This window comes from Barbus barbus (genome assembly GCF_936440315.1).
Source record: "Barbus barbus genome assembly, chromosome: 23".
In the NCBI taxonomy this organism is placed as follows: Eukaryota; Metazoa; Chordata; class Actinopteri; order Cypriniformes; family Cyprinidae; genus Barbus; species Barbus barbus.
Window position 1 is genome coordinate 18,077,662 of NC_136751.1, and position 26,725 is coordinate 18,104,386.

At 38.7% G+C, this 26,725-nt stretch overlaps 1 protein-coding gene across 2 annotated transcripts in view; it reads right to left on the reverse strand.

Moving 5' to 3' along the window:
* LOC306842792 (multiple C2 and transmembrane domain-containing protein 2-like) overlaps window positions 1–26,725 on the reverse strand; it is a 62,500-nt gene that overhangs the window by 2,190 nt on the left and 33,585 nt on the right. For both annotated transcript variants that reach the window (XM_079373860.1, XM_079373859.1), the window contains exons 18-22: window positions 13,813–13,932; window positions 11,785–11,820; window positions 4,472–4,581; window positions 3,795–3,904; window positions 1,309–1,406 (exon numbers count right to left, since the gene is read on the reverse strand). In XM_079373860.1, the coding sequence (XP_079229986.1) occupies window positions 1,309–1,406; window positions 3,795–3,904; window positions 4,472–4,581; window positions 11,785–11,820; window positions 13,813–13,932 (474 nt within the window). The remainder of the gene's footprint in view (window positions 1–1,308; window positions 1,407–3,794; window positions 3,905–4,471; window positions 4,582–11,784; window positions 11,821–13,812; window positions 13,933–26,725) is intronic.

Below are 26,725 nucleotides of genomic sequence, written 5' to 3' on the forward strand. Positions count from 1 at the left end.
ATGGAGCACAAGGGAACAAAGAGACGCGGCAGCCTCAGAACATGAAACTGTCCTCAGAACTGACAGATGCTGCTTATTTTAGGACAGAGGGCCGCTGTATGAAGTCCAGTTTTGAGGGTTTGTGTTTGAAGAACAGCACAGGCACTAATTGCCAAGTCATTTTCGGAACCGTGAGACAGGAGTCAATTTGAGCTTTTGTAACGTGCTGTTTATTTGGTCAATCCCTTTTTAGCATAAAGGTTCGGACACGTTAAACTTAACGGGGACAGCAAGGATTTGCATACCTTTTTGGTCTTTATTGGTATGCTAAATGACCACTGTGCCGTTTTATTGGCATTTTGTTCTTTAAAAAGTGGCATGCACTTTTTTTGCTTTTTCTAAAGATCGTTCTGTCTTCCCATTTTTTGGTGCGTTCCATTTAAATGAACAGCAGGCAGTTCATCCAACCATGAAAACATACTTCAAAAGGCTTAAAAACTCAGCAATGGTTTCCATCTTGTTTTGCCAACTTGCTGCTTCCACATGCCAAAACCAGTGTGTCATGCTGGCTTCATCCAACCACACAGACATATGTTAACGTAAAGTTGCAGAGGTTCGTCCCGGGAGGTTCGTCTGAGCCAATCATTCAAGCTCTCCAGTATCTGAGCAGGACAGGAAGCACTGACAACAGTTAAATAGCCCTGATGATGGAGAGAAGTATCCTACGCAAAACGCTTTGTGACAGCAGGTCCCGCTTTGGATTCCGACTTCAGAATCTCACTCAGGGTTTGAAAGACAGAGCAAGACTCTCAGAGTTTGGCTGCATGTCTGCGGGCATATGATGTAACCCCGAATGACATATCAGCCGTGGATAATGTTTCATCACATATGGCGCCCAGCAGGACGGCGTTGGCTCAACACTTCATTAATCGAGTCCTTCAACCTGATGTGACGGGGGCCGCCACACTGCCAGTGTGCAGACACCGACCCCTTAGCCAATCCCTGAACCCTCTACAGCACCCTTCTTTTATCACAGGCCGACAAAACTGATAATCAGGGACAAGGCTGAAGCGTTACGGCCGAGGATAGATCAGAGCGGACCCCATCCAGGCAGCCGGGTGACTCCATCAAGACATGCTGGGAAATAATTGGGCCGGGGGCCGCCTTTAAAGGCGTGGGTCCATTAATAATCAAACACAGCCAGAGGAAATATCCTGGGTAACACTTGGGAATTCTGTTAGTGCAAATAATGCAGACATCTTCAGGGAATTCCTTCCTTGTCTTTGTCCCTCCCTCCCTCTCTCTCTAAATGTAAAACTGGACCCTTACCTTTTGAACATCAGAAGGCACCCTCTTGAGAAAATCCAGTATTTCATTATTGTCAATGGTATATGGGTTGAAAAGCTTCTTGGTAAATTTGTTAACACCTGTGAAAACAAGCGTGCATTAATAAATAAAGTCATCTGCCGCACCTGCACATATCTTACGGACAAAACAAACCTTGACCCAACAAACATTTGCCACTTTATCTGCTGTATATCATACTGCTGTGTGATTATACGCGCATATAAATAAATACATGTGGTCTGCTATACGGTCATCACGGTTCTCTCTACAGTATGATGCCATATAACATTGAAAACATCCCACATTATCTGACCAACAAATTTTCATAATTTTCCCATTTGAATATTCTTAAAAAAAAAAAAAAATAATACATTAATGCTCATCAGGTACACCATAAATTGATCAAAAGTGACAATTTATGTATAATGTTACAAAGAATAAATACATTTATCTTTAACTTTCTATTCACCAGACAATCCTGAAAAAAAAACATTATCACTGTTTCCTAGGGCTGGGTATCGTTCAAAAATTTTCGATATCGACACCGATACCTTGAGTTCGATACCGGTTCCTGAACGATACTTTTTTCGATACCAGTTTTATGAAATCAGTTTTAATAAGATTACATTATCTCAAAAAACTCTTTTTTAATGTTGATATTTATACAGACTCAAAGCCTCATCTCCTGAGCCACTGCACAAAGGAACAAAATATATCCAACACAATAAATAAATAAATAATTTTAATAGAGTTCAAATAGTTTTCAGTTTACACATCTGTTAGGCTACGTTTACATTAGGGTGTGTTCATTTTAAAACACAAAACTCAGACAGAATCATAATTTCTAGGTTGTTAAAGACTTCAAGAAATTTTAAATCTTCATCCACTTTCAAAAGTGGGTGTTTTATTTTCTTTCACCATATGTTTTATTGTTATTAAATTCTGGTGTAGTATGTCTAATTATTTGAATGCATAAAAACAACTTAGTTTATTTAAATTTATTCTTAAAATAGCCTTATGAAATGTTTTATTTTTCCTCAGAAATTCTGTGTTCTGTATCTGGTTTTCAAATGAAGACATAAAACATTAATTTAATTTCTCTTTAAATTATTGAAAATCAAAGTTTATTTATTTTGGCAAACAAAGGGGGGTTACTATTAAAATTAAAACATGGAATAACTGTTGCGTGATCATTACAAAAAAAAAAAAAAAAGTTTTAATAATTTTAATAGTAGCCTAGTATTAGCAGTGCTGTCTGCTGAACAATATTAATAAACCGAACTTTTATTTTGACGGGTTGTCTGTAATACCTTTACAGTTCTGTGTGTATATGATATGACACTAGTTTTACTCGAATCAAACGGTAAAATGCTCAAGAAGTGACTCTCAGAGCAGGTCTGGAGATGTTGTTCATGCGTTTATGTCCTCATTTAGAGAGGCGGCAGACGCTGAAATGACCGCGAGCGTCACGCGCGCTTCAGTCTGTATAAACAAACCGCGTTATTTAAAGAGCGGACTGTTCCGTGCGCTTTCGAAACGCTTTTGTGGATGTCAAACACTGATCAATCAGCATGTCGCCGTTTCTAGTCAAACACACCTAGTGCTGCAGGCTTATTGGCTCACTGACGGTGATGAGATTAACCCCTTAGGTATCGAAACTTGGTACCGAACGACAAGACGTTTTTCGATACTCGGTGGTATCGAGGCAATTCGGTCGGTGCCTAAAAAGTATCGAACTCGGTACCCAGCCCTACTGTTTCCACAAAAATATTAAGCAGCACAACTGTTTTATTACATTGGTAATAATAGGAATAGTTTCTTGAGCAGCTAATCAGCAAATTAGAATGATTTCTGAAGGATCATTCTATTTTAATATATTTGAAATGCATTTTAAATTGCAATAATATTTTTACTGTATTTTTAATCATAAATACAGCCTTAGTAAGCAAACAGACGTATTTTATAAACATTATCTAACCCCAAATATGTAGTATTTCACATTTAAGGCAAAAAAAAAAATTTTATATAAGAATGTGTACATTTCTTTTTTTCCTGCACACTTTAAAACCAATCATCATAGGTGAAATTAGGGGCATTAACAGCAGAATAATCCCTTCGCTCGCTCACTCTTTCTCCTTTACTGTGGAGAGATCGTCAAACTTTCAAAAGTTTACAAAGCCTCAGTCAGGAGAGGTGCAGCTGGCCTTCCCAGCCAACAGTGGATCATGTTCATGATTCTGATCAGCTGTCACAGGTAGAGTTATGGAAATGGATCACTTTTTAAATAGCTTTCGTCAGGCATCAATAAAAGAGTCTAGCTCAAAGCTTAAAGACAGTAAAGTGTGACTCTTTCTAATACACCTCTGCATGACTTCCATTTAAAAGAAAGTGGAGACAGCTTAACAACAGTACTGGAGTATCACGCATCATTGGGTGAAAGGGCTACACATGGTGTCTCACTTACTTACCCCACACTAAAACTATGTACCGCAGTGGGATGTAGTACAAGGCGGCAGTCGCCAGAAACAGAACCAGGCAGGCCAGGAACGACAACAACGGTACTGACCAGTTGAATGTGCTGTCGATGGAGACACAAGCAGAGTTAATTTACACACCAATTAAATGTACATACTGTACAAGTACATAAATACTATATTAATACATTAACAGTTCAGGTTAACATGCACCTTCCTACATCAGAGCTTTAGTGCAAAATAAAATAAACATCTAGGATTACGTTATTATAATAAAGCCATACGGTTTTGAGAAGCCATAACATTTTGGAGATTGAAGGCGTAATATTGAATGAATAAAGTAGACAAAAAAAGTGCATTATTATATGAAAAGGCATAAATAATCAAAATAGGAATAGGTCAACTAAGTAAAAAAACAAAAATGGATTTGAGGATTTAGATAAATCATATGTTAGGAAGGTATTTACCAACAAAGAAATCTTTGGTCTTTATAAATTAATCCAATTTTTTTTCAACTTGAACGTGCCAATATAACAGTATTTTTAATACAGGGTTCATGAACAAAAACAATGAATGAATCTATTCAACAAAAAACTTAACACAGTATGTAAGCTTATGAGCATAACTGCATACGTGAGCTTCATAAGAGGTATAAAATGCTCTGTTCTTACTTTTTCACTCTTTCCCCAATGCAAGCCACTTCATCTAAAGTGTTCTGAACTGTAAGCACAATTTCTTGAACCATGTGGATTTTTTCCATCAGTCCTTTTTTCTCTGATTCCTGAAGAGAAAGAAAAAAAAAGACAGAGACTGATGAGGGAAGTCAGCTGCTAGACGCCGACAAAGGAAGAGCAGTTTATTTCCAGAGTGCCATCACCAGTATTTCATCTAGTCAATGGCCTGTAATGAGCTTCTGTAACATCTCCTCAGATGTGAAAATGTGTCAGCCTTTCCTCCAGAGCTGTCACGGATCTGGGAGTATTTCAGCATTCGTCAGGCGCAAACAATAAAGGTGCATCACAATCAAAGATTAAGCGGAGGAGGAAAAAGATGTAAAAATGGCAATCAGAACGCATACAGTGAGAGAGGGACTCAGGAGTTGGAGAACACAGACGGCATAAGACGCCAACTTGCGAGGTCGTCTAATCCGCGAGTCTCTGCCGGGCAAGTCTTGGCACGTTTCCTGGGATGCGAGCTTTTTCGAGTACCAGTTCTTGGCGTACGAAAGCTAAGAGTTGCCCACCTTATGGCAAGATTGAGTGCAGGGTTGAAATCATTGGATTTATCGTTTTCTGTATCCGAGCTCTTGGGAGAAAGATTGCAATGTCTGAGTGTAATCCTGTTATACAAAGCAATGTTTTTACTTCTAAGAGAGATGGGAAATCCCATTGTCTTCTTGTATTTGATGCATCACACAGTATTGGGTTGCTGTGTAATTCAGAGACATGGGCTAAATGGACTTTCGATGAGAAAAAAAAAAAAGAGAGAAATTCTATTCCATTTTACTTAAAGAAGATTGCTAGGGTAATCTAACGACCAAAGCAACATGATCACATCAAAGATTCCTCCGGCATAAGAGCCCATGAGTATAGTTCTCCAAAGGGGGAAGAGAAGAAAGAGAAAGAGAAACAAGAAGCCCTCACATCAAAAGGAGAAAATAATGACAGGAGTAATGACGGAGCGAGAGAATAAATGAGAGAATGGGGGGTGGTGAGAAAGACAAACGTGTGATCGAGCGCTGTATTTGTTTGTCTAAGCGACCGTCCCCCAGACAGCGGCCCCGGTGAGCCGGCCCTTGGGAAAGCTCAGTCCAGACTCCCCACTGTCACTCTCCATACGGCCCCAGACACAGGAAACCATAGGAAGCCAGTCATGCCTCCACTCAGCACACAGCATGTCCTAACATAGAGACTAGCATATCAATCAAGAGAAAATCAACATGCCTCCTGTTACGAGTCATTTCAAATCCCTGCTTTCTGAGGAAAGTGTCAAAGGAGGATAAAGAGCAGAAGATGATTTATTCTTTCAGTGTATCAACTGTGTTTGATATCAGCTCAAATGTCTTTAGTGTTTCTTTGCTTAATGAACAGCGTGACTTTCGACCAACCGCAAGAAAAATGAACTGAAGTGTTCAAATATGTTTTGGGAGCACTGTAAGTCATATATTATATAACAAAATATCAAACCAAGTGGCATTTATTTTAAATAAGTTTTAATTAACTTTTCAAGGAAAACATAAGTAAGTTTGCTAGGTAAATAGAAAATAATAATTAACTATTAATGAATATAAGAAAAAGTTTTTTTTTTCTGGTCCTTTCTACAGCTCATAAGTGAGATCATAAACTTTGCTGTCTAACAGAACAGATATTTACTAGATAAACCTATGCGCACAATTCAGGGGTGTAACGTTTTGGGGTCATGGTTCGATACGAGTTTGGTACAACAGGAAATGTTTATTTAACAGACAAGCAAATTTAAAGCAAAATTATTTGTGAAATTATGCTAAAGACACCTGCACAAAACAAAAACAGCAGACGGACTGAGTGAAAATGCTCATTTATTCTCTGACAGCAGGTGGCGCTTATGAGACAGCAGAGATATAGCACCTTTGGTTATCACTGTAAACAAAGCAGCTGTGCTTATAAACATTACCTAAATATGCATTATATGGAGGTAAGAGGAAAAGAAAATGCCATGGAAAAATGAAGACGGTCAGTTCGTCTCAAAGGTACGTTCATCTAAACCTGTACATATTTGTTTTCCTATATTTTGAGCATCACGAACAGTGAGCTTGATTTGCCTGGTACAGTATTTTCTCCTTTTTACACGCTTTATAAAAATTCCACACAAATTTCATGTGGGGAATTGATTGCAATGCAGTTTGTGTGCAATTCTGGAATAGAGATTGACCAAAATAACCGCTTCCAATTAATAGCCGGTTGACCGGTGCACCTCCAGAACCTGAAACCTTCCCAAAACAAGCAGGCGGTTCTTCTGTTTTGGGTTGACGTGTAGATTGTCTCTTCTTCTGCTCTTTCCTGTTTTGACAGTTATCGTTACATTACCATGTGCGCCCACTTTTGGATTGATCGCAAGTGACTGACTATATTGGTTGTTTTACTGCATGAACCGAACCGTGATGTCCGTACTGTGTACTATTACACCCCTACAGTAAAAAAGTATGAAATTTGAACTTTTTCAGTCTTTCCCCAATGCAAGCTATTTAATATATAATGTGTTGTAAACCGTAAGATTATAAAATATCTGCTGTTCAAAAATACTAAAAAGTTAGTGTGATGAGCTCCACCTGTGGTTACTCTGCAAGGACACCTAAACAGCACTGACTTACTACATCCCCTTCAAACTAACTTGGGAAAAAAAAAGGCTTAGAAAAGTGACATCGGTTCCAAAGGCCTTTTTGTTTGTTTGCTGTGATATTTTGTTATCTAAGGATATTTTAAAGTGTGATTTAAGTGTCCAAAATCTTTTTGGGTCACTACGTTTGGCAACATTTGTCACAGACTGCTTTGGTATAGCTGTAAGTTTTTAAAATGACAAACATCAAATATTCATATTAAAGGAGACCAAAAGATAACAGTGCAAGCATTCATAGAAGCGCAACATACAGGTTCTCTGGACTACTGCGATTCATCTCTCTGAACCCCCTTGAAGTCAAACATCCTTTTTTCCGTCTCTGAGGAGGAATCAAACTTTTTAGCAGAAATAAACTATCTGAGCTACACGTCTACTGATTAGAAAACCAGTGTCAGATCATTTTCTCAATTCAGATGAAATTGTCAAATAACTTTTATGTTGGCTTACTAGGGAACAGATTGCACAAAGGCAAACAGAAAATGCAGTCACAGGGATGCTCGGTACAATCAAAATACCGAAAGGCAGGGTTCATTTAACATTCCTTTAATTGGGTAAATGGCGTCAAATTTGAATATTCATTCAAAGCTGGTGCAAATATTCGCGACTCACTTATTCCACAATGGAATAACCAGAGGAACGCACCTAAATAAAACACCTGCGTTATTGACAAAATGTGTTGCAAATGGGTTTGTTAAAGATGACAACCAGAGTACAAACAAGCACAAAACACCCAGCGCTCCCAAATGGATATGTCACAGGATTGTGCACTCTGGAATACACAATGATTATGACATCAACACTCTGTCCTTGTGGTATGTGCTGAAGGTGATATGTTAGATGTGAGGGGGGAGAGGGCTTGCGGGTTAGGAGACCACCCGATGGTACCCTGGGGTGTGGCGGAAAAGAAGGGGTCAGCTCTCTTCCTGTCTAACCAAAGCATGGTACTCTTAGGTGACCTTGTGCCCAGGGCCAAGCGAACAGGGCCTCCTGGTCATACGGGACACATCCAGCGGGTTGTTTTCTCTTCCATCCTCTTGTTTTCTGATGCGATTAAACCAGCGTCAACACAATTGATACCGAAAGCTGAAGGGAAGTTCGTGATTTGTAATTTTCCCTCTCTCCCGCAGGACAGATTCGTGCTCATAGAGGAGATCTGTTGTGTATTATTTCTGCAGTATCGCGGCCTCTCCTATCGGCTTTCTTTAGCTTCATTCCATTGCATCTGCGCCGCTCGGCTGCAGGTTTACATATTCACGTCCTCCAGGGGAAAACGCACAGAAAAACAGGCGGTAATCGTAACCTTCTCAGAGGGGACAGCCTTTATCCCCACGTTAACCAAATAGTAGGAAAAAAACGGCGTTTTTGAAGTGATCAAATTTAACACCGATCATTCTCCAACCCCAAAACATTAGCTGCGATGACTTTGATAGGAAGTGTAAAGCTAGACTGTTTGATCTGCCTGCGTGATACTGAAGTCCAAGTGAAAAAACAAAATGGGACTTTGAAACAAGCCACCCTAAATTAGAGCTGACAACTTAAAATAAACATGGACATCTGGGTAATTAAATAAATGAAAGGGGATATTTCATTTACACAAGACGTGAAAGGGTGTAAAAACACAATATATCTCACTAGAAAAATACTGTTAATTCTGATACTCGTAATTATAATTAATGAATTAATTAAAATAAATAGTGAAATAAATGCACGGGAATGGACTCACAAGGTGTAATATTTCAGGTTAATTATATAAATAAGCTAATGTCATAAAAATTATATTAGTTTAGTTTAATTTAAACGCACACATTCACAATCCACATACTTATTAGACTTGTTTTTTTCTTGTTTCTCCCTCCAAGATATATTACAATTGTTTAGCTGCTGGGCGTAAGCTAATGTGCTTGCACACACATATCATGCATTTCATCCGTGAATTATCTGTTTGGCTTGGATAGGATTTGGAAGAGGAAGCTGTTTTTAACAGAGGGGTTCCTCTCAACAGATGAAGCTAGCCTGCGGTCATCATAGCAGAATATATTGAGCACATTATGGATATGAATCCTAGGCCCTAGCCGTACAGCACAAGGGTCAGCGCTCAGAGGCTGAGAGCTGCGCACATCCAAGTCAGAAAGCAATAACGCATTATCTTCCTGTTAACCCGTTCTTCTCCGAATCAGACAGCGCAGACTAAAATGATTATGAGTCTGCCCTGCCTCATTATGAATTTATTCAGCACTCAGCTTTCAGATTTTGACCATTGTGACCGTTTACCAGCCACATGCGCCAAACAATGAAACCATACCTAGGGCCCTATTAAATCCATTTTACTTTTTCCTAAATTACCCCCACCCCCTCCGTTTTTTTTTTAACCAAAAAGCATGTCTAATTAATTGAAATCGTGAAACATCACAGCAATTTATTAAAAGTTTAACAAAAAATATTTTTAAAGCCCTATGAAATGTTTTATTATTTCTCAAATTCAGTTTTATTTTTAAAGGTGCCATAGAATGCATTGATACGGTATTTTAAATTGTTCTCTGATATCTACATAGAAGGTATGTGGCTTAAGTAAGGGCAAAAAATCTCCAGAAACGATTTTACATGTCCATTTACAACCCTAGGATTTCTCCCTAGAATGAAACGGTCTGTTATTGGCTTATTTGGCAGGGTCATGAATAATAATGAGCTCTGCTCTGATTGGCTGTTTCACAGTGCTGCTCAATGTTGAGCTCTGCTCTGATTGGCTGTTTCACAGTACGGCTCATCAGCAAGAAGGAAGCACAGGGAGGAAAATATATATTTAAATACTTTCTCTCGCAGTTATATCGTCGGGTAATTATACTGTATATAAAACGCGGGCATCAGGGAGCCGTTATTAATATGCAAGGCATTGAAACTGCTTTTGAACGATCCATCGATCGCGTTATAGTTTCACTTTCAAGAGACGCGATCACACAAACTATGTTTACATTATGGAGCAACAGTACTTACCACACATTTCACAAGATCAGATGCTTGTCAGTGGTGCTCAGGATCTGTAAGTCATTCGCCATCATCCTCATCTCTCCTTACTGAGAGTGAAATCTTATGTACTGTAACAGGCTACCGCTAGCAAGGAGCTAATCATGTCCCTTTAGTGGCTCGCTGTGACGGGTTGCTGTGAAGACCTTTAAAGGGATAGTTCACCCAAAAATGAAAATTCTGTCATTAATTACTCACCCTCATGTCGTTCCAAACCTGTAAGACCTCCGTTCATCTTCGGAACACAAATTAAGATCTTTTTGATGCATCCCGTGAGCTCTCTGACCCTCCCATAGACAGCAAGTGTCCTTACACGATCAAGGTCCAGAAATGTAGCAAGGACATCGGTAAAATAATCCATGTGACATCAGGGGTTCCACCGTAATTTTACGAAGCTACGAGAATACTTTTTGTGTGCAAAAGAAAAAAAAATAACGACTTTATTCGATAATTCGCGTCACCCTGGCACCATTTTTGGAGAGTATGCACTGAACGTAAACAGCGTATGCTGGTCTGTGTCAGCTGCGTCATGCGGATACGTTGTTTTCGTTCCGCGTGGCGCAGCTGACACAGAACGACATGAGGGTGAGTAATTAATGACAATTTAAATTTTGGGGTGAACTAACCCTTTAAGTTTCTGTCTGTATATGATGATATGATAGTTTTCTTGAAAGAAATGGTAAAAAGCTCATTAAGTGAGTCTAAAAGCAGTTCTTGATATTGTTTATATGTTCATGTACTCATATATTGAGGCGGCAGAGGCTGAAAAGCACACCGCGAGCATCAAGCGCTTCAGTATGTGTGTAGTAAATTCATTCACACAGAGACGCAGAACATGCAGGATTCATGTTTAAACAGTTTGTGTGCAGCTTAATATTTACAGAAACTAGTCCACATCATGTTTTGATTTAAGTGTACAAACCTACTTTTGATTTATTCATCTAAAATTGGGAAAATTCCATGACATTCCACATTATACATTAAATTCCATTTTTATGATTTTGGATTCCGTCCCCATTTTCCACATCGTGGAAATCATAGGGCCCTACATACCAGCTTAAATGTGTGGGGTTTTTTTTAATAAAGATGTTTGTACTGTTTATAATGACTGAATATTTTAAGAATAATTGGATCTAAGCAGATTTGGGAGAATTTGTAATTAGTCTAATGACTCATCTTAAGCATTAAAAAATAAAATGCAAAAAGGGGGAGTTCAACTGCAGTCCAGCCTCCCTATTTAGCCATGCCTGCCTCAAAATCCTTACAATGCCTCTATTCCCCAGCGGAAGGCAAACTTCAATTAATGATGCCGTTCTGTGCTTATTTCTGTGTTTCAAAGGACCACAGCAAAGCAACCAAATCCATTTGTCGTATGAGCACGAATTCCCAGAGGACTAGTGTGAAAGTACTGGAGGGAAAATGGGCTTGCTGAATCGTCTGTCCTCATTTTGAACGTATTTAAGTTGCAGTTCTGAGTTAAATGAAGTATTAAAGGTACAGCATACAGCCCATCTATGCAGCAACCCAAGGACAGGTTCTATAAAAGTCAGCGGTTAATCAAAAACCACACGTGGCACCGGCGAAATACCTTTTCATCCTCGTCCTCGTCCACGGACATGTTCTCCTGCAAAAGAAGGAGATAAAGATAGAGAGCTGATGAGATTGAGAGACACGTGGGCAATGGAACATTTTCTTAACAAACACCTCATAATGAAACCTACGCTTGTATATACACCCCCATTGGGAGAGGCCCTGTTGCCGTAGCAACTGCCTCTCGGGTGACCTCGCACAAAAGGAGGAGGTGAATGAAAGGGGCCTTCCTCACAAGAGCGATGTCACAACCAAGCAATCTCATTTCTTCACAACATAAACACGTACACACATTCACACATGCACCTAAAACCAAAAGGAAGGCATTTAATCTCAGCCGTTCGGGTGCCTAGATCGCCCTCTATCAAGTCATCCCTGACCCTTCGAGGCTATTGAATGTAGCCGTGGCGCTCTGTCTCTGCTAGGCCGAGGGGTGAGCGCGAGGTGTTGCTGGCTTTAACGTTCCCAAAGAGCGCAGTCCCACCCCGAGCCTGAGATATGGCACTGAGATGGGTTGCTGGTGCACAAAGAGCTGCTACATTCTGAGTAAGGACTCGGATATAGTTTTTACAACCCACTGAAGATGAAGGTCACTTAAAGTGTGACGGCTATATTAAAACTCACAACCAAGGGTGATAGGAGCATCTCAGCCATCTTAACCTTTGTGAATATCGAATTCATAGACAACATTATCTAATTACGAAGGACTGACCAATTAATGTCTTTAGAAATACTGTAAAAAGACTCCAAAAAGACTGTTTTTAGTCTTATGTGATATAAATTGCACCTAATGACTCACTGGAATACTTCATTAGCAACATTCAGATGATGGTATAATATATAAAGTGTATATCAGGTTTCCTACATTCTGTGCTTGTTTTAAGTCACCCCAGTCTCATTCTTGTTACATAATGAAATAATTTCAATTTCAATTAATATTTCATGACAATTTTTCTTGTTTGTTTGTTTGACAACTAGCCATGAAATAATATATCATAATGGTACAATATACAGTAATTTTTTGTTTTACTACTATGAATATAATACATTTGACCCTCTATCTTTAGCACTATTCTAATTCTATTTTATCTACTTTTTTTATTTAAAAAGAAAAAAGTAACTAACACTAGCATTCTCTATTCTTTGCCTATATTATATCTACTTATTTTCTTTTAATTTATTATAAATGACTAGCATTCTCTATTCTTTTGAATTTTATTATTTATTTATTTTAAAAGACCCTCTAACACTACCGTTCCCTATTCTTTTTGTACTCTATCTACTTGTTTTCTTTTCATTTATAAAAAAAAAAAAAACCTTGCTACGTATATTGTGTTAGGCGAACCTAGACTTGTCACAGCACTTGCATATCATTGCTCTTTTGTTGGTTTTGATTGCTTCTATTGTCCGTATTTGTAAGTCGCTTTGGATAAGTGTGTCAGCTAAATGGCTAAATGTAAATAATACTTACACTACTGTTCAAAAGTTTGGGGTCAGCAAGTTTTATAATTCTAAGTAATACTTTTATTCAGCAAGGGAGCATTAAACTGATCAAAAGTGACATTAAAGACATTAAAAATGTTTTATCAAGGAATTGTCAAACATATATCACAGTTTACATGATTAAGCAGCATAACTGTTGATGTTTCTTAAACACAAAATCAGCATATTAGAATAATTTGTGAAGGTTCATGTGACACTGAAGACTGGAGTAATGATGCTGAAAATGCAGCTTTGCCATCACAGCAATTGCATTTTAAAATAATTGTTTGAAATTGTAATAATGTCACAGCATTAATGTTTTTCCTGTATTGTATCATATACTGTTCATGTCTGACTGTGAAAAACAAGTGAAAACACTGTCTACTATAGACAGAAAGTCTATTAATTTGTAATCATTCTTCAATAGAATCTGTGAGGTTTAAAACGGATGCTTGTTTCTTAATCCTGTGAGTCACCAGCATTGACTCTGCCTTATTAGGGAGCATTTTCTGTACAGCTGAGTGGGCGACAACACAGCACTCACCAAGTCCTGACTGTAGCTGGCCATGCCTGGTGTGATGTGGAAGTAGTTCCAGCCAATGAGCAGGAGGAGGAAGAGAGGCAACATGAACAGCTCCCAAAGCCACACTGTCACCACAAATATCTAATAGAGACAGAGAAAGAGAGAGGGTATCAAACAGGGTATGAGAATCACAAACAGCACAGTTGGCAATGCTGCCCACACACACATATGCATTTCCTCTAATATGCATTTCTAAGAGTTTACATTGAAAATGAACTTTTAGGAAACAGACTGATTTGACACCGGGACTCTAGGCCTTGTCATAATGAAAAAAGAAGAAGAAAAAAAACCTTCCCGAGCATCCCGCAAGACCTTCCAGCACCTCATTTACAGTAGGTGCCTGTGCCAGCATCTGTGTGGTGTGGTATAGGAGATTTTAATATTTCAAAAATCAATTTGCATTGATTAACACTGTGCTGGTAGTGTGTCATTTGGATGTGGCAGAACAGAGCATCTGACAGGAGTGGTCCTCCACACTTGCTCTGATGCACTGCATTTCTGCTGCCTGACTGATGGCAAACATACGTGGCTACTGAAGGACTGGTTGTAGCATTTTACCTCTGCAGAGAGAGACTCCGAACACTCAGGACCCCTGGTAGAAATAAGATGAATAATCCTTCAGAATTCCATAAGAGAAATAGGTGCGCAACACCCACAGCACAGCACCGCACCGCACCGCACAGCACGCCGCTAATTGGACGACTGAATTTAAACCCGGCTAGCGGCAACTTAATGAGCCTGAGAAATAATAAGACGACACACACAGGGACGACTGTAAAACAAGACATTTGGAGGAAACATTATTGTAAAAATGCACTCTGCACATTACAATTCGAACAATCTGTAACATGACATCTAAACTTAAGCAGATTGTGTATTTATGTCAGAACATTAAATCAATGTTCTGCTACAAATAACTGATGCATGTACTCAAAGAAAACTAGGGAAGCACAATATATCGGTTTCATAAATCAGACATTTTTTATGTACTGGTATCAGTTAATATTCAATATACAAACCCGATTCCAAAAAAGTTGGGACACTGTACAAATTGTGAATAAAAACAGAATGCAATGATGTGGAAGTTTCAAATTTCAATATTTTATTCAGAATACAACATAGATGACAAATCAAATGTTTAAACTGAGAAAATGTATCATTTTAAGGGAAAAATAAGTTTATTTTAAATTTCATGGCATCAACACATCTCAAAAAAGTTGGGACAAGGCCATGTTTATCACTGTGTGGCATCCCCTCTTCTTTTTATAACAGTCTGCAAACGTCTGGGGACTGAGGAGACAAGTTGCTCAAGTTTAGGAATAGGAATGTTGTCCCATTCTTGTCTAATACAGGCTTCTAGTTGCTCAACTGTCTTAGGTCTTCTTTGTCGCATCTTCCTCTTTATGATGCGCCAAATGTTTTCTATGGGTGAAAGATCTGGACTGCAGGCTGGCCATTTCAGTACCCGGATCCTCCTTCTACGCAGCAATGATGTTGTAATTGATGCAGTATGTGGTCTGGCATTGTCATGTTGGAAAATGCAAGGTCTTCCCTGAAAGAGACAACATCTGGATGGGAGCATATGTTGTTCTAGAACTTGGATATACCTTTCAGCATTGATGGTGCCTTTCCAGATGTATAAGCTGCCCATGCCACACGCACTCATGCAACCCCATACCATCAGAGATGCAGGCTTCTGAACTGAGCGCTGATAACAACTTGGGTTGTCCTTGTCCTCTTTAGTCCGGATGACATGTCGTCCCAATTTTCCAAAAACAACTTCAAATTTTGATTCGTCTGACCACAGAACAGTTTTCCACTTTGCCACAGTCCATTTTAAATAAGCCTTGGCCCAGAGAAAACGCCTGCGCTTCTGGATCATGTTTAGATATGGTTTCTTTTTTGACCTATAGAGTTTTAGCCGGCAACGGCGAATGGCACGGTGGATTGTGTTCACCGACAATGTTTTCTGGAAGTATTCCTGAGCCCATGTTGTGATTTCCATTACAGTAGCATTCCTGTATGTGATGCAGTGCTGTCTAAGGGCCCGAAGATCACGGGCATCCAGTATGGTTTTCCGGCCTTGACCCTTACACACAGAGATTGTTCCAGATTCTCTGAATCTTTGGATATTATGCACTGTAGATGATGATAACTTCAAACTCTTTGCAATTTTTCTCTGAGAAACTCCTTTCTGATATTGCTCCACTATTTTTCGCCGCAGCATTGGGGGAATTGGTGATCCTCTTGCCATCTTGACTTCTGAGAGACACTGCCACTCTGAGAGGCTCTTTTTATACCCAATTATGTTGCCAATTGACCTAATAAGTTGCAAATTGGTCCTCCAGCTGTTCCTTATATGTACATTTAACTTTTCCGGCCTCTTATTGCTACCTGTCCCAACTTTTTTGGAATGTGTAGCTCTCATGAAATCCAAAATGAGCCAATATTTGGCATGACATTTCAAAATGTCTCACTTTCAACATTTGATATGTTATCTATATTCTATTGTGAATAAAATAAGTTTATGAGATTTGTAAATTATCGCATTCCTTTTTTATTTGTAATTTGTACAGTGTCCCAACTTTTTTGGAATCGGGTTTGTATACTGTGCAGTATATTGACTGTTTATTAGTGAACCTGTCATCTTCATACTTTAAATTATGCTGAATAATTGATGTTTATGTTTGTCCACACAAGAACTAAAAATATTTGAAAACAGTAAATGTGCTTTATACAATGGGAAAGAGGCAAATGACAATAATCTCAAAAATAATATATTAGTCAATATATTGGTCTGTCACTGATGTATTCTGTACAAATAATCTGTAAACATAATATAAACTAAAATATGAACATTTTGATATTTAATAAATATAAATGTTACCATGGACCACAAAACCAGTCATAAGGGTCAATTTTATGAAATTGAGATTTCTACATCATCTGAAAGCTAAATAAGCTTTCCACTGATGTATGGTTTGTTAGGATTGGACAATATTTGGCTGAGATAAAACTATTTGAAAATCTGGAATCTGAGGGAGCAAAAACATCGAAATATTGAGAAAATCGCCCTTAAAGTTTTCCAAATTAAGTTCTTAGCAATGCATATTACTAATCAAAAATTAATATATTTTATATTTACAGTAATATTTACAGTAGCACATTTACAAAATATCTTCATGGAACATGATCTTTACTTAATATCCTAATGATTTTTGGCATAAAAGAAAAATCTATAATTTTGACCCATACAATGTATTTTTGGATAATGCTACAAATATACCCCAGTGACTTAAGTCTGGTTTTGTGGTCAGGGTCACAAATGGTCGCACTTTAATTTAGGGATCAATTCTTACTATTAACTATATACTGTATTATTATAGCATATTGGCTGTTTTATTAGTACTTATAATGAACATATTAATGCCTTATTCTGCATGAGCGTATTTTAGATCCCATAATCGTACCCCAACAACTAGCTTACTAACTATTGCTGCGCAACGCAACAACAATTGTGCCCAGTGTGCACATGGAGTTAGTCCCGTTTCATTTGAAGGTCACAAGATAGAGCTTGTACGATTGCACCTACACAGAACAACAGGCTTGCGTTTACATGCATGCTGGAGGCTTGTTAGAGACAATATGTTTGACTTAAGTTAGCCAGGGCCTGCAGGCCTTACTTTAGCTGTAGTACAGTACCAGCATGTTCCTGTCATATCAGCCAGTGGCCAGACATAGTGCTCTGGGGGCAGTCTACCTACTGCCACTCCCATGATAGGTTCACTTTCACACATGCCTGCACACACACACACACAAAGCCACCAGGGATATGAGTATCGTGCTTAATGCACAGAGCACTTGGACATCAACCCCTGCAGGCACAACAACAACAGTGCACACATCTGGGTCTTTCTTTAATAATTCATTGCAAATTTAGTCACACCGTACTATCGAAGGAGATTGCTGAATATCTTTAACTCCTTATTCAATCTGAGCAAGCGCACAGATTCAGGCTGAAAACTGTATTATAGCTTGTGAAGGTTGAATACGAGCGGCATCCCGCTGTAGTCGCTTCCACTTTTGGGACTCCACGCGGAGGGGCCCACCTTCATCCTCACCCTCAGATAAACTCGAAGGGCTTATCAACAGGTTAGCTGTCATAAGTGATACCTTCCAAAGAAGTCGAGGTAGAAAGTGAGCAAGTGAGAGAGCTGAGATGGAAAAAACCTGCCGACAGCCCAGCAGGAACGTTGAACCCGCTTGCCCTGCCTGGAGAAGCTTCTACATTAACTACTAAAGTCTAATTGCCTGGTCCCTGTCTTCCCATGCGAGTCAACAGTAGGAGACCATTCATTTGCAGCCTGGGAGTGTTGAGAGAGGATCTGTCACAGGTATTCATAATCGTCCACTAATGCAAATTTCCGCTCAACTGCTCACAGGCTTGGTGGACAAGATAAAAGCACACGGAAAAATACAGTAAAATGTCTTGTGTCTAAATGTAGCATCTAAATGACTGGATAAACAAAACCTGTCAGAAATTTCTTCATTTCGCCCCCAACATTGTGCGTGCATATGTGGAAGCATGCTGGATTTACATGCCTTTTCCCCGGTGCTAATAAAAACAGAACAGTGAACATCTGGAAAAGTCTTGCAGATTTCAGTGCGAAGGCGGTGTCTGATAGCCTCGAGTTAATAAGCAGAGTTAGCTGCTACTCAAATCCTGCACTGCTCCTGCTGAACGTACTCGACTAATTCTCCACTAAGTGGTTTGCGTTTTATTAGTGCAGTGATTAAAGGAAAGGGAGGACGAGGTAAAACCTGACAGACGTTAGAGTTAATTTATATTGAAGAAGAAATCCAGCTGTATGCTGGTTTTCTTTTCAGATGCAGTGATGTTTTACTGAACCTATTCCAGGCCTTTTTTTATTACAGAGAACATGACATGGCTGGAATCAAACCTATGCATTCCACATGGTGGCCACAGAGAGAGAGCATGTCTTAACTGCTGACACTAAACCAATGTGTTACATGAAACAATTTACTAAACAAAATAAAATTTATAAAAGGTGGTTTAGAGCCATTAACAGCCATGATTAAATTCTTCTTGAATTACAATATGAGCAACTATAGTCAAGCCTTTTCTATCCATATGACAGTGATGTAACGATAGTGACAATGACGAAAATAAATACCAGAAAGTGTTACTGCTAACACTTTACAACTGGACTTAATTTTCTAACCAAGTATATTACAGCCAGTGTTGCCATGTCCACTTATTATGTGTGTAACAGGGCTCTTTCAGGTATAAATATTGGCAATGGCGGAGTGTAATGTTTTTAGTCTTATATCCAGAAAGTAGTTGTGTACTTGGGCTTATTTAGGCTTATTTGGTGAAGAAAGTGAGTTATTTTGAGCTTGTTTTGTCAGCCCCAGTTGATTGTTTTTCTAGTGAGATCTGGCAACAATGAGCCCAGACTTTGGGTTGAGCCCAGACCACACAGACAGCAACTCAATCTAAGACCTTCTGATGACACAGCTCATATCTCCAACTCTTGAGAGTTATTTCAACCCTCCAAGAAAGCAACACACACAAGACAACCATGTATGAGTGAAGAAAGGCTATTACATTGTTGTCCAGTGTGTTTCCATTCACACTGAGTCATGTACATTTAAGCGAGTCAGTTTGGTTAAATAAGGCAATTATCAGTTCATAAATGTAAATACATTATATTAAGCAAAGCTTACACACATATTCTGCTGCTGTATGAATCTAAACATCAAACAACATGAAAGATGTTGACTGTCCAAGGAGGAAAATATTACTTTGAATTATACTAGAGTGGCCTGCTGTAGGTGATGGAGAAGATCTCTCTCCTCTCTTCAGGCACCAACAAGGACCACCAGAAGACTGGCCTAGCAGGGGGATAAGAACCGGCTGACGGATATGTTTTAGCGTGCAGCTAATATGATTGCACTAACTATATTTCTGAGGCCTCTCTAGACGATCCCCTGGTCAGAGGAATTCCTATACCTAATAATAAAGCACTCAGCGATTAAAAGTGTGAATAAAATAAGTCCTGGAGCCGAAGCCAGGCTGGCAGCAGTACGCCATCCACGCTCTCCAGGAAGGGGGAGAGGAGAGCCACGGCAGGAACAAAAGGACAAAGACGCCCTCACTAAGAGTTTATACAGTCCTGCAAATTGATTAAACGGCAAAGGGGTGGAGAGAGGCTACCAAATCAGACTACTTACTGACAGACTAAACACAAGTGGTGTGGAGGGCTGGGAAACAACACTCCACATCAACTGCTAAATGTAAACACGCATCACTGTGGGAGTACAATGACCTCCATCCATCTGAATTTCAAAGTCAGATCATGTAGAGAAAAAATGTATATGCTATATATACACATACTGTACAGTGGGAGAGCAGTAGTGAAAATACTTGTGCTTTTTTTCATTAAAGTTTGCATCACAAGCACAAACATTATTTTGGTTGAAATTATTAAATTAACAGATTGAATTTCAGAATGTCTTTTGCTTTAATTACAGCAGCACTCGAGCTGCAGGAACTTCACAAGTTTTAGTGAAACCCGATGGTCATATTCTCCAGTATGATTTGAGATGTTGAAATGTTTGAGTTTCTGAAATATGTCTCTTAAGCTCACTGTATTTTCATCATTGTATTGAAAAAAAAAACTGATTATTGTAATATATTATCACAATTTAAAATAACAGTTTTCTATTTTAATATGTTTTACAATGTAATGTGTAAAGCTGAATTTTAGCAGCTATTACTCCAGTCTTCAGCGTCACAAGATCCTTCAAAAATCATATTTTTTTTAAATAGATCATAATTTGGTTTATCATCAACGCTGAATAAACATACATATATATATATATATATATATATATATATATATATATATATATTTATTTATTTATTTATTTGGTAATGAATAGAATTTTCAAAAGAACAACATTTATTTGAGCAATGTTTTTTTGTCTTCACTGTCAATTTTGCGCAATAAAATTGATTAATTTTTGATTGACCCCAAACTGTGTGTGTGTGTGTGTGTGTGTGATGTGTGTGTGTATTGAATCCCAGGTTTTTAATGGTTTGAGGCTTTTGGAACCAACTGTATAACTACAGTACCTCATGTATACAAAAGAACATAACACTGACTGGCTAAAATAACCCAGAATTTATAAAGGGAGATTGGTTTAGCTAAAAGCATTTTCATAGTAGCAATATAATTTCATTCAGTTAACAAACACAGCAAGACAAACTGAGCAGAGATCATGTCCTGTAAAGTTGGTGTTTGAATTTGAAGCAGTCTGGAGTCCATAAATACTTAAGAACTGACCAGCAACATGGGGAGAATTAGCAAGATAGCACTGAACATCTTGGACTGCTCTAAGATGCATATGAAAAATGCAAAACAACTGTTTTGAGCCACAACATAGCCAAACCAACTGTCTCAGCGGGTTTGACTTTGTAACTATTTAGATTTAAGATATCAACCAATCTCTTCAATGATTGCTGAACAAATTTTTAAGAAGCACTTTACATGGTTAACTTTGTTATGCTTCTCGAAGCACTAACATTTCAGGTTTCTGCATTTTGACAGGGGGAAATCTATTATGTGTGTGTATCCTCTCAGAGCTAGTGAGCACTAACTAAACCATGAGGGGAAGTTTGAGTCTCTCTTGTGTCCCTCTCATGCATTTATCTTCCGCAGCAGCGAGACGCAAACAACGACAGCAGTGCCAGCCTGCCTTATGAGGGTCAGACGAAGGGCTGTGGACGGATGCCAGATTACATGAATGTATCTGTGCAAATCTAACAAGGCTGACTATTGGCTGCAGGCTTAATGCGTATGTGTGTGTTCGAGAAAGCCGATGGAACCGGGCAACTTTAATGTGAACAGAGGATCCTTGCAGCATCGCCACACTTTCCTCTCTTTCTCTGGCTTTTTTCCAAGGTGAAATGGAGGGCGAAGCGAGTAACCTACATTGGTGTCTTGATTAAAATACAGAAAAATGACACAACATTTACAGTGAATCAAAGGCTCCAGTGGCCGCTAAAGCCATGCATGTCTGCATGCAAGACAAAAGAGACAGCTTGAGATGCATGGAAAAGGTTGTGTCATGTTTACATCTGTGGTAAATGAACACCAATAAGGTTGTGATCAGACTGGAAACTTCCAAGACTTTTATAAATGGTGTGACAGCTATCAGGTTTATATTTGTATTTCTGTTATTTCCCAAAATGCTCATCTATACGTTGGAAACATTCAGAATTTAAAATTGTCTATGCAAATGGTCATTCATGAACAATTTGATCTTTGCGTCTGTCACATGAGTAATGAACTAAAGATTTGGAATATAAACTAATCTTTTCTTTTTTTTTTCTCATAATTTATCTTTGGTTCCCTAGTTTGGAATATGAACAAAGATTGCTTATGTAAACGTATGAGGAATTTGGCTTTTGAAACTATAACATTTTGAATGACTAGAATAAAGATAAATGTACTAATAAATGGTAAATCACTAATAAATGGTGTGAAAGCGATCATGTTTAAATATTTATATAATAACATATCTAAGCCTATATTAAATAATATCTCTGTTATTCACTAAAATGTCAATCAATTTGAGTTTTATTTGATTTATTTTTAAAATCTTAAAAAAATTTTTGAAAGTTTTATAATATTACAGAATATTTGGTGGCTAATTAATGTAATCTGGCTATTCCTGAAAACATTAACAGTTACAAATTATTACAAATAATTCTGAAATGAAAACAGTGTAAATCGAATAATTCCCAATCACGAACACACTGAAATAGAATAACTGTAGCTGTTACATATAATTTGAGTTGGAACGTGATCCTACAACACACTGCAGGCTGTGAGTGTATGATACGTGTTTGTGATTCACAGCAACAGCCGGCTGGACTGCGGCTCATGTCCTTATCAGCGGAGCACTGGAGTGGACAATGCGCCCAGAGGGAAAGAGAGTGAGAGAGGAAGAGATAAAGTCTCTCTGTCACCGGCGGTGTGGAGGCCAGCGTACAGAGCCCTGTGGTGCCTGTCAGCGGCTGGCATGCCGACCCCACCCCGCCGCACTGGCCACCAGTGTTTAATCCATGTTGGGAGCGTTAACATTCAGCGACCTCACGGGTGACAGATCTGCCATGCGAGCCTTCTCCCCTGGGGCGGGCGGCACCCCGAGTGTCAGCTCGGCTCACAGAAGCTGAAACACACATACGCATGCATACGTCATGGGCTGCGGCCACGGGCGCCTGGGGAGAGTTGCCCTCTGTGACTGTGGAGGTGGCGAGCGTGTTAGTGCTGGTCATTACGACACGCAAACGCACACAGACATGTGCATCAGGGTTAAAGACGGAGCATGCTTGTTCGGCGGCAGTAATAGTGCGGCATGCAAGCTGTTTATGCTAAAGCGTGTTTATGCACAGATGGAACAAGAATATTAAAAATATACACAAATTATGCAAAGCAAACAATGAATATTTAAACATGCAAAGCGCACATTTAAATGAAGCACTTCACTCGAAAGTAGAGCGAATAAGCGTTAAATGGACTGACGAAGGGAGGAGCTGTCAGCGGTGCTACTGTCAGCGTGAAGGATAAGAGGGATGCGCGCGGGGTCAAGGCAGACTCGGCGTTGAGCCCCAGGAGCGGTACAATGACACGGAGCATACACATCTCAATAACAACACTGACACTGTCAAATCTCCAGCCATCACTGCACTGTTAGCGGCCGCTCAAATCCAGCTCTTTAATTATTAATCCCTTCCTCCAGAGTTTCAGGAAAAGCACGTGCACATATATCACTATCAAGGGTTCGCCCTCCTGTCATACTCGCAGCACAAACTCCCTGACAGTTTCTTAAAGCCCACGAGGCACACAGCGGGACTCACACACACATATGCGCACATCCGCTTCAATGTAGCTGCTGTCCAGGGAAACTTTCCGAGTGAAGTGAAACAAAGGTGAGGGACAAAGAAAGAAGATCTAACACAAAGACTAGGACTGTCGATCGATTAAATAATTTAAGTGAATGAAATGTTTATTAAATAATCAAATTAATTGCATATTTAAACATTTGGTAAGGAAAGACCCAAATTACAGTAATTTAAGAAAGTTAAAGTTACCTTTTTTTTTGTGCCAAAAATGAAAATTCTGTAATTGTTTACTCAACTTAACCTACTGTGTTACTGTGGAACAATAATAAGAAGGATTCTGAGGTATATACCAAATATTTGTATATTTTGTCCACAGAGTGAAACTCAGTGGTGAACTAAATGTTTTTGTACCATCATTCCACAAAATATCTTACAGTCATACAGGTTTGGAATGGCATTGTTATTTTTTCTCTATCATACTTAATTCTGGACAAATATGCAGCCGATCAAATGCTGATCAACACATTTGGGTTTATTTCACTATAAAGATGGACAATAAATGATTAAACCAAGTAAATCATTATAGATTTAACTATAATAATTTAGAAGACAGTATATTGCTTTGGTTATTTCCATATCATTGAACATAAGCTAATCACTGGTCTACAGTCCACAGCGAAGCTGACTTACAGTAGTTCACACAGGAAGTGTGATTGCATTCCATCTGCACTACTTTGTAATTGTTTGCCTACGCACACACGTTTTGCTGCTTTTTAGCATGTTTTTAGGGTAATGTTTTTAACCACAGCATGCTTTTAAGTGTCAAGTTAAAACAGTTCAACTTTTAAAGACATGTCTTAAGACCCGTTGGGACTGCGCTGACTGTGATCTCATAAAAACCTTGCTCAAATGGGAAAAAAAAGTCCTTGTTGGGGAATTACAATTAAAGTATTTTTTTAAGTGCATATTTTATTTTAATGTAATTAACTGTACTAAATTAACATTAAATTGACAGCCCTGGCACAGACACGAGGAGCAATCCAAGAAAAACCCTCAATATCAGAAAATCATTGCGTTTTCCTGAGGACATTACACGAGTTAACTGGAATAACGGTTAATCAGGTCGTGGAAATGCTGATAATCAGTCTAATCCTGGCTGTCCCAGTAAGCCAGTTAATAGCTTAGACCATGCACGGCACTTTATAGCATTCCCTCAGGACCCAGGAACCTGCGCAGACCCTGTCCTGCTATCATGTGGTGCTGGCCGTTCTGTTAGACAGAAACAGGAAGAGAGAGAATGAGAGAGAGAGAGAGACAGAACGCTCCGTCACAGCTGCCAACTGTGTTTACAGCTGCACGGCATCAAACATTCATCAGATGCCATCTTTACAGTCTGTGATGTGAAGCAATCAGCATTTCACAGCCTGTCAAATGATGTCGAAACCGCTTGCTACCTGGCAGTGTCAAAAAGGAAAAAAAATAAATAAATCTCAAACATACACACACTTACACAGTTCTAGTCCACACTACTGACAGACGAAGCAAGCTAATATGTTAGAATATTAATTCTACTTAAATACTTAAAACAGTCTAATGACAGCAAAGCTCCAAATCAGCTTTCAAGTGTAAATAATCTCTTTTTTCCTCACCCTTCAATCCCTTTCATCTTTATTGAAAATGCGTGGAACTACAGAGTTCAGAAGCAGCAAATCTGGCCGCTTAATGCCTGGCTGGGTAATGCTCATTTAGCCTGTGGTGGAAACTTTTTGGAGTCTGTTTGCTCTGTGTAATGCGCTGTAAGAAATTACTTTGCTTAATGCTTAGCATCAGAATTGTCATCGGCCTGCTCTCGACTAATACCTGTTCTGAGTGCATGTTTTGACAGTGCTGTAGCTCCATCTACAGGCCAAAGTGAGATGTGCAGCAGAGAACTCTGTGTGACCCCTCTGCACAGTCTCCACTGATGTATGCCACATTCTTCTTTCTGAGTTTAAGTGCAAGCCACATCTAAAAAGCGGTATTTTATAAAGATTTTATCTGTCATGGCCCTCCTCAGACTCACTGTAGTTGTCGGACTTTATAAGTACTGTTTCTAGACTCATTACCGTTGCATAAACAAGCAATAAAAATATGCAAGTCTGTAAGCAGTCTGTCTGGTTACGAGAGCACGGCTGCATGCTTTTGAGAGATATATCAAGAATTTTTCCTCAAATGATTATGAAGATGCTTCTAATGAGACTGGTAGTGTTTAAAAACAGTGCCTTGGGTGGACATGCATGAACAATTCTAAGGAATATTTACAGGGGGATTTATGCAATAAGAAAAAGGCAAACCACTCCACTTTTTTCCTTGTTTTAAACAAACCTCACAACACTTATCAAGTGGAATCGGAAATGGAATCAAGAAAAACAACTATATGTGTATATTTTTTTTATTACAATTAAACATTTTAAGATGCAAAATTAAAGGTTACGCTTTTAAGCTGTCCTTTTTACTGTGTGATTATACAATTAAGTTCTGAATAAAATTTACAACATTGTAATGTTTGGGTTAGGATTACGTTTTAGTTTAGTGTTAGTTGCTTGCAACTGTGTGTAATTTACTAGTATTATATGTACATGTAATAAGGGCACTAAAATATTTAATAAATAAATAAATATGATTACTTAAACCATGATATATTAATCTTAAATCACAATATTATCTTATTATCTATATTACCTATATTATCTCTCTCTCTCTCTATATATATATATATAATCCAATTTTGCTTCAAGTAAATGTAGGGGTGTTTTTTCCTGGAAAACAAAACAAAAACACTTATGAAGTGAGCTATTTTTGCAGTGACTTTTGTTTCCGATTGCGATCAGACATTAGGTGATTCTGACCATCCAATACAAAAGCCATTCAAGGCAAAATCTATCAACTAGGGACTAGGTA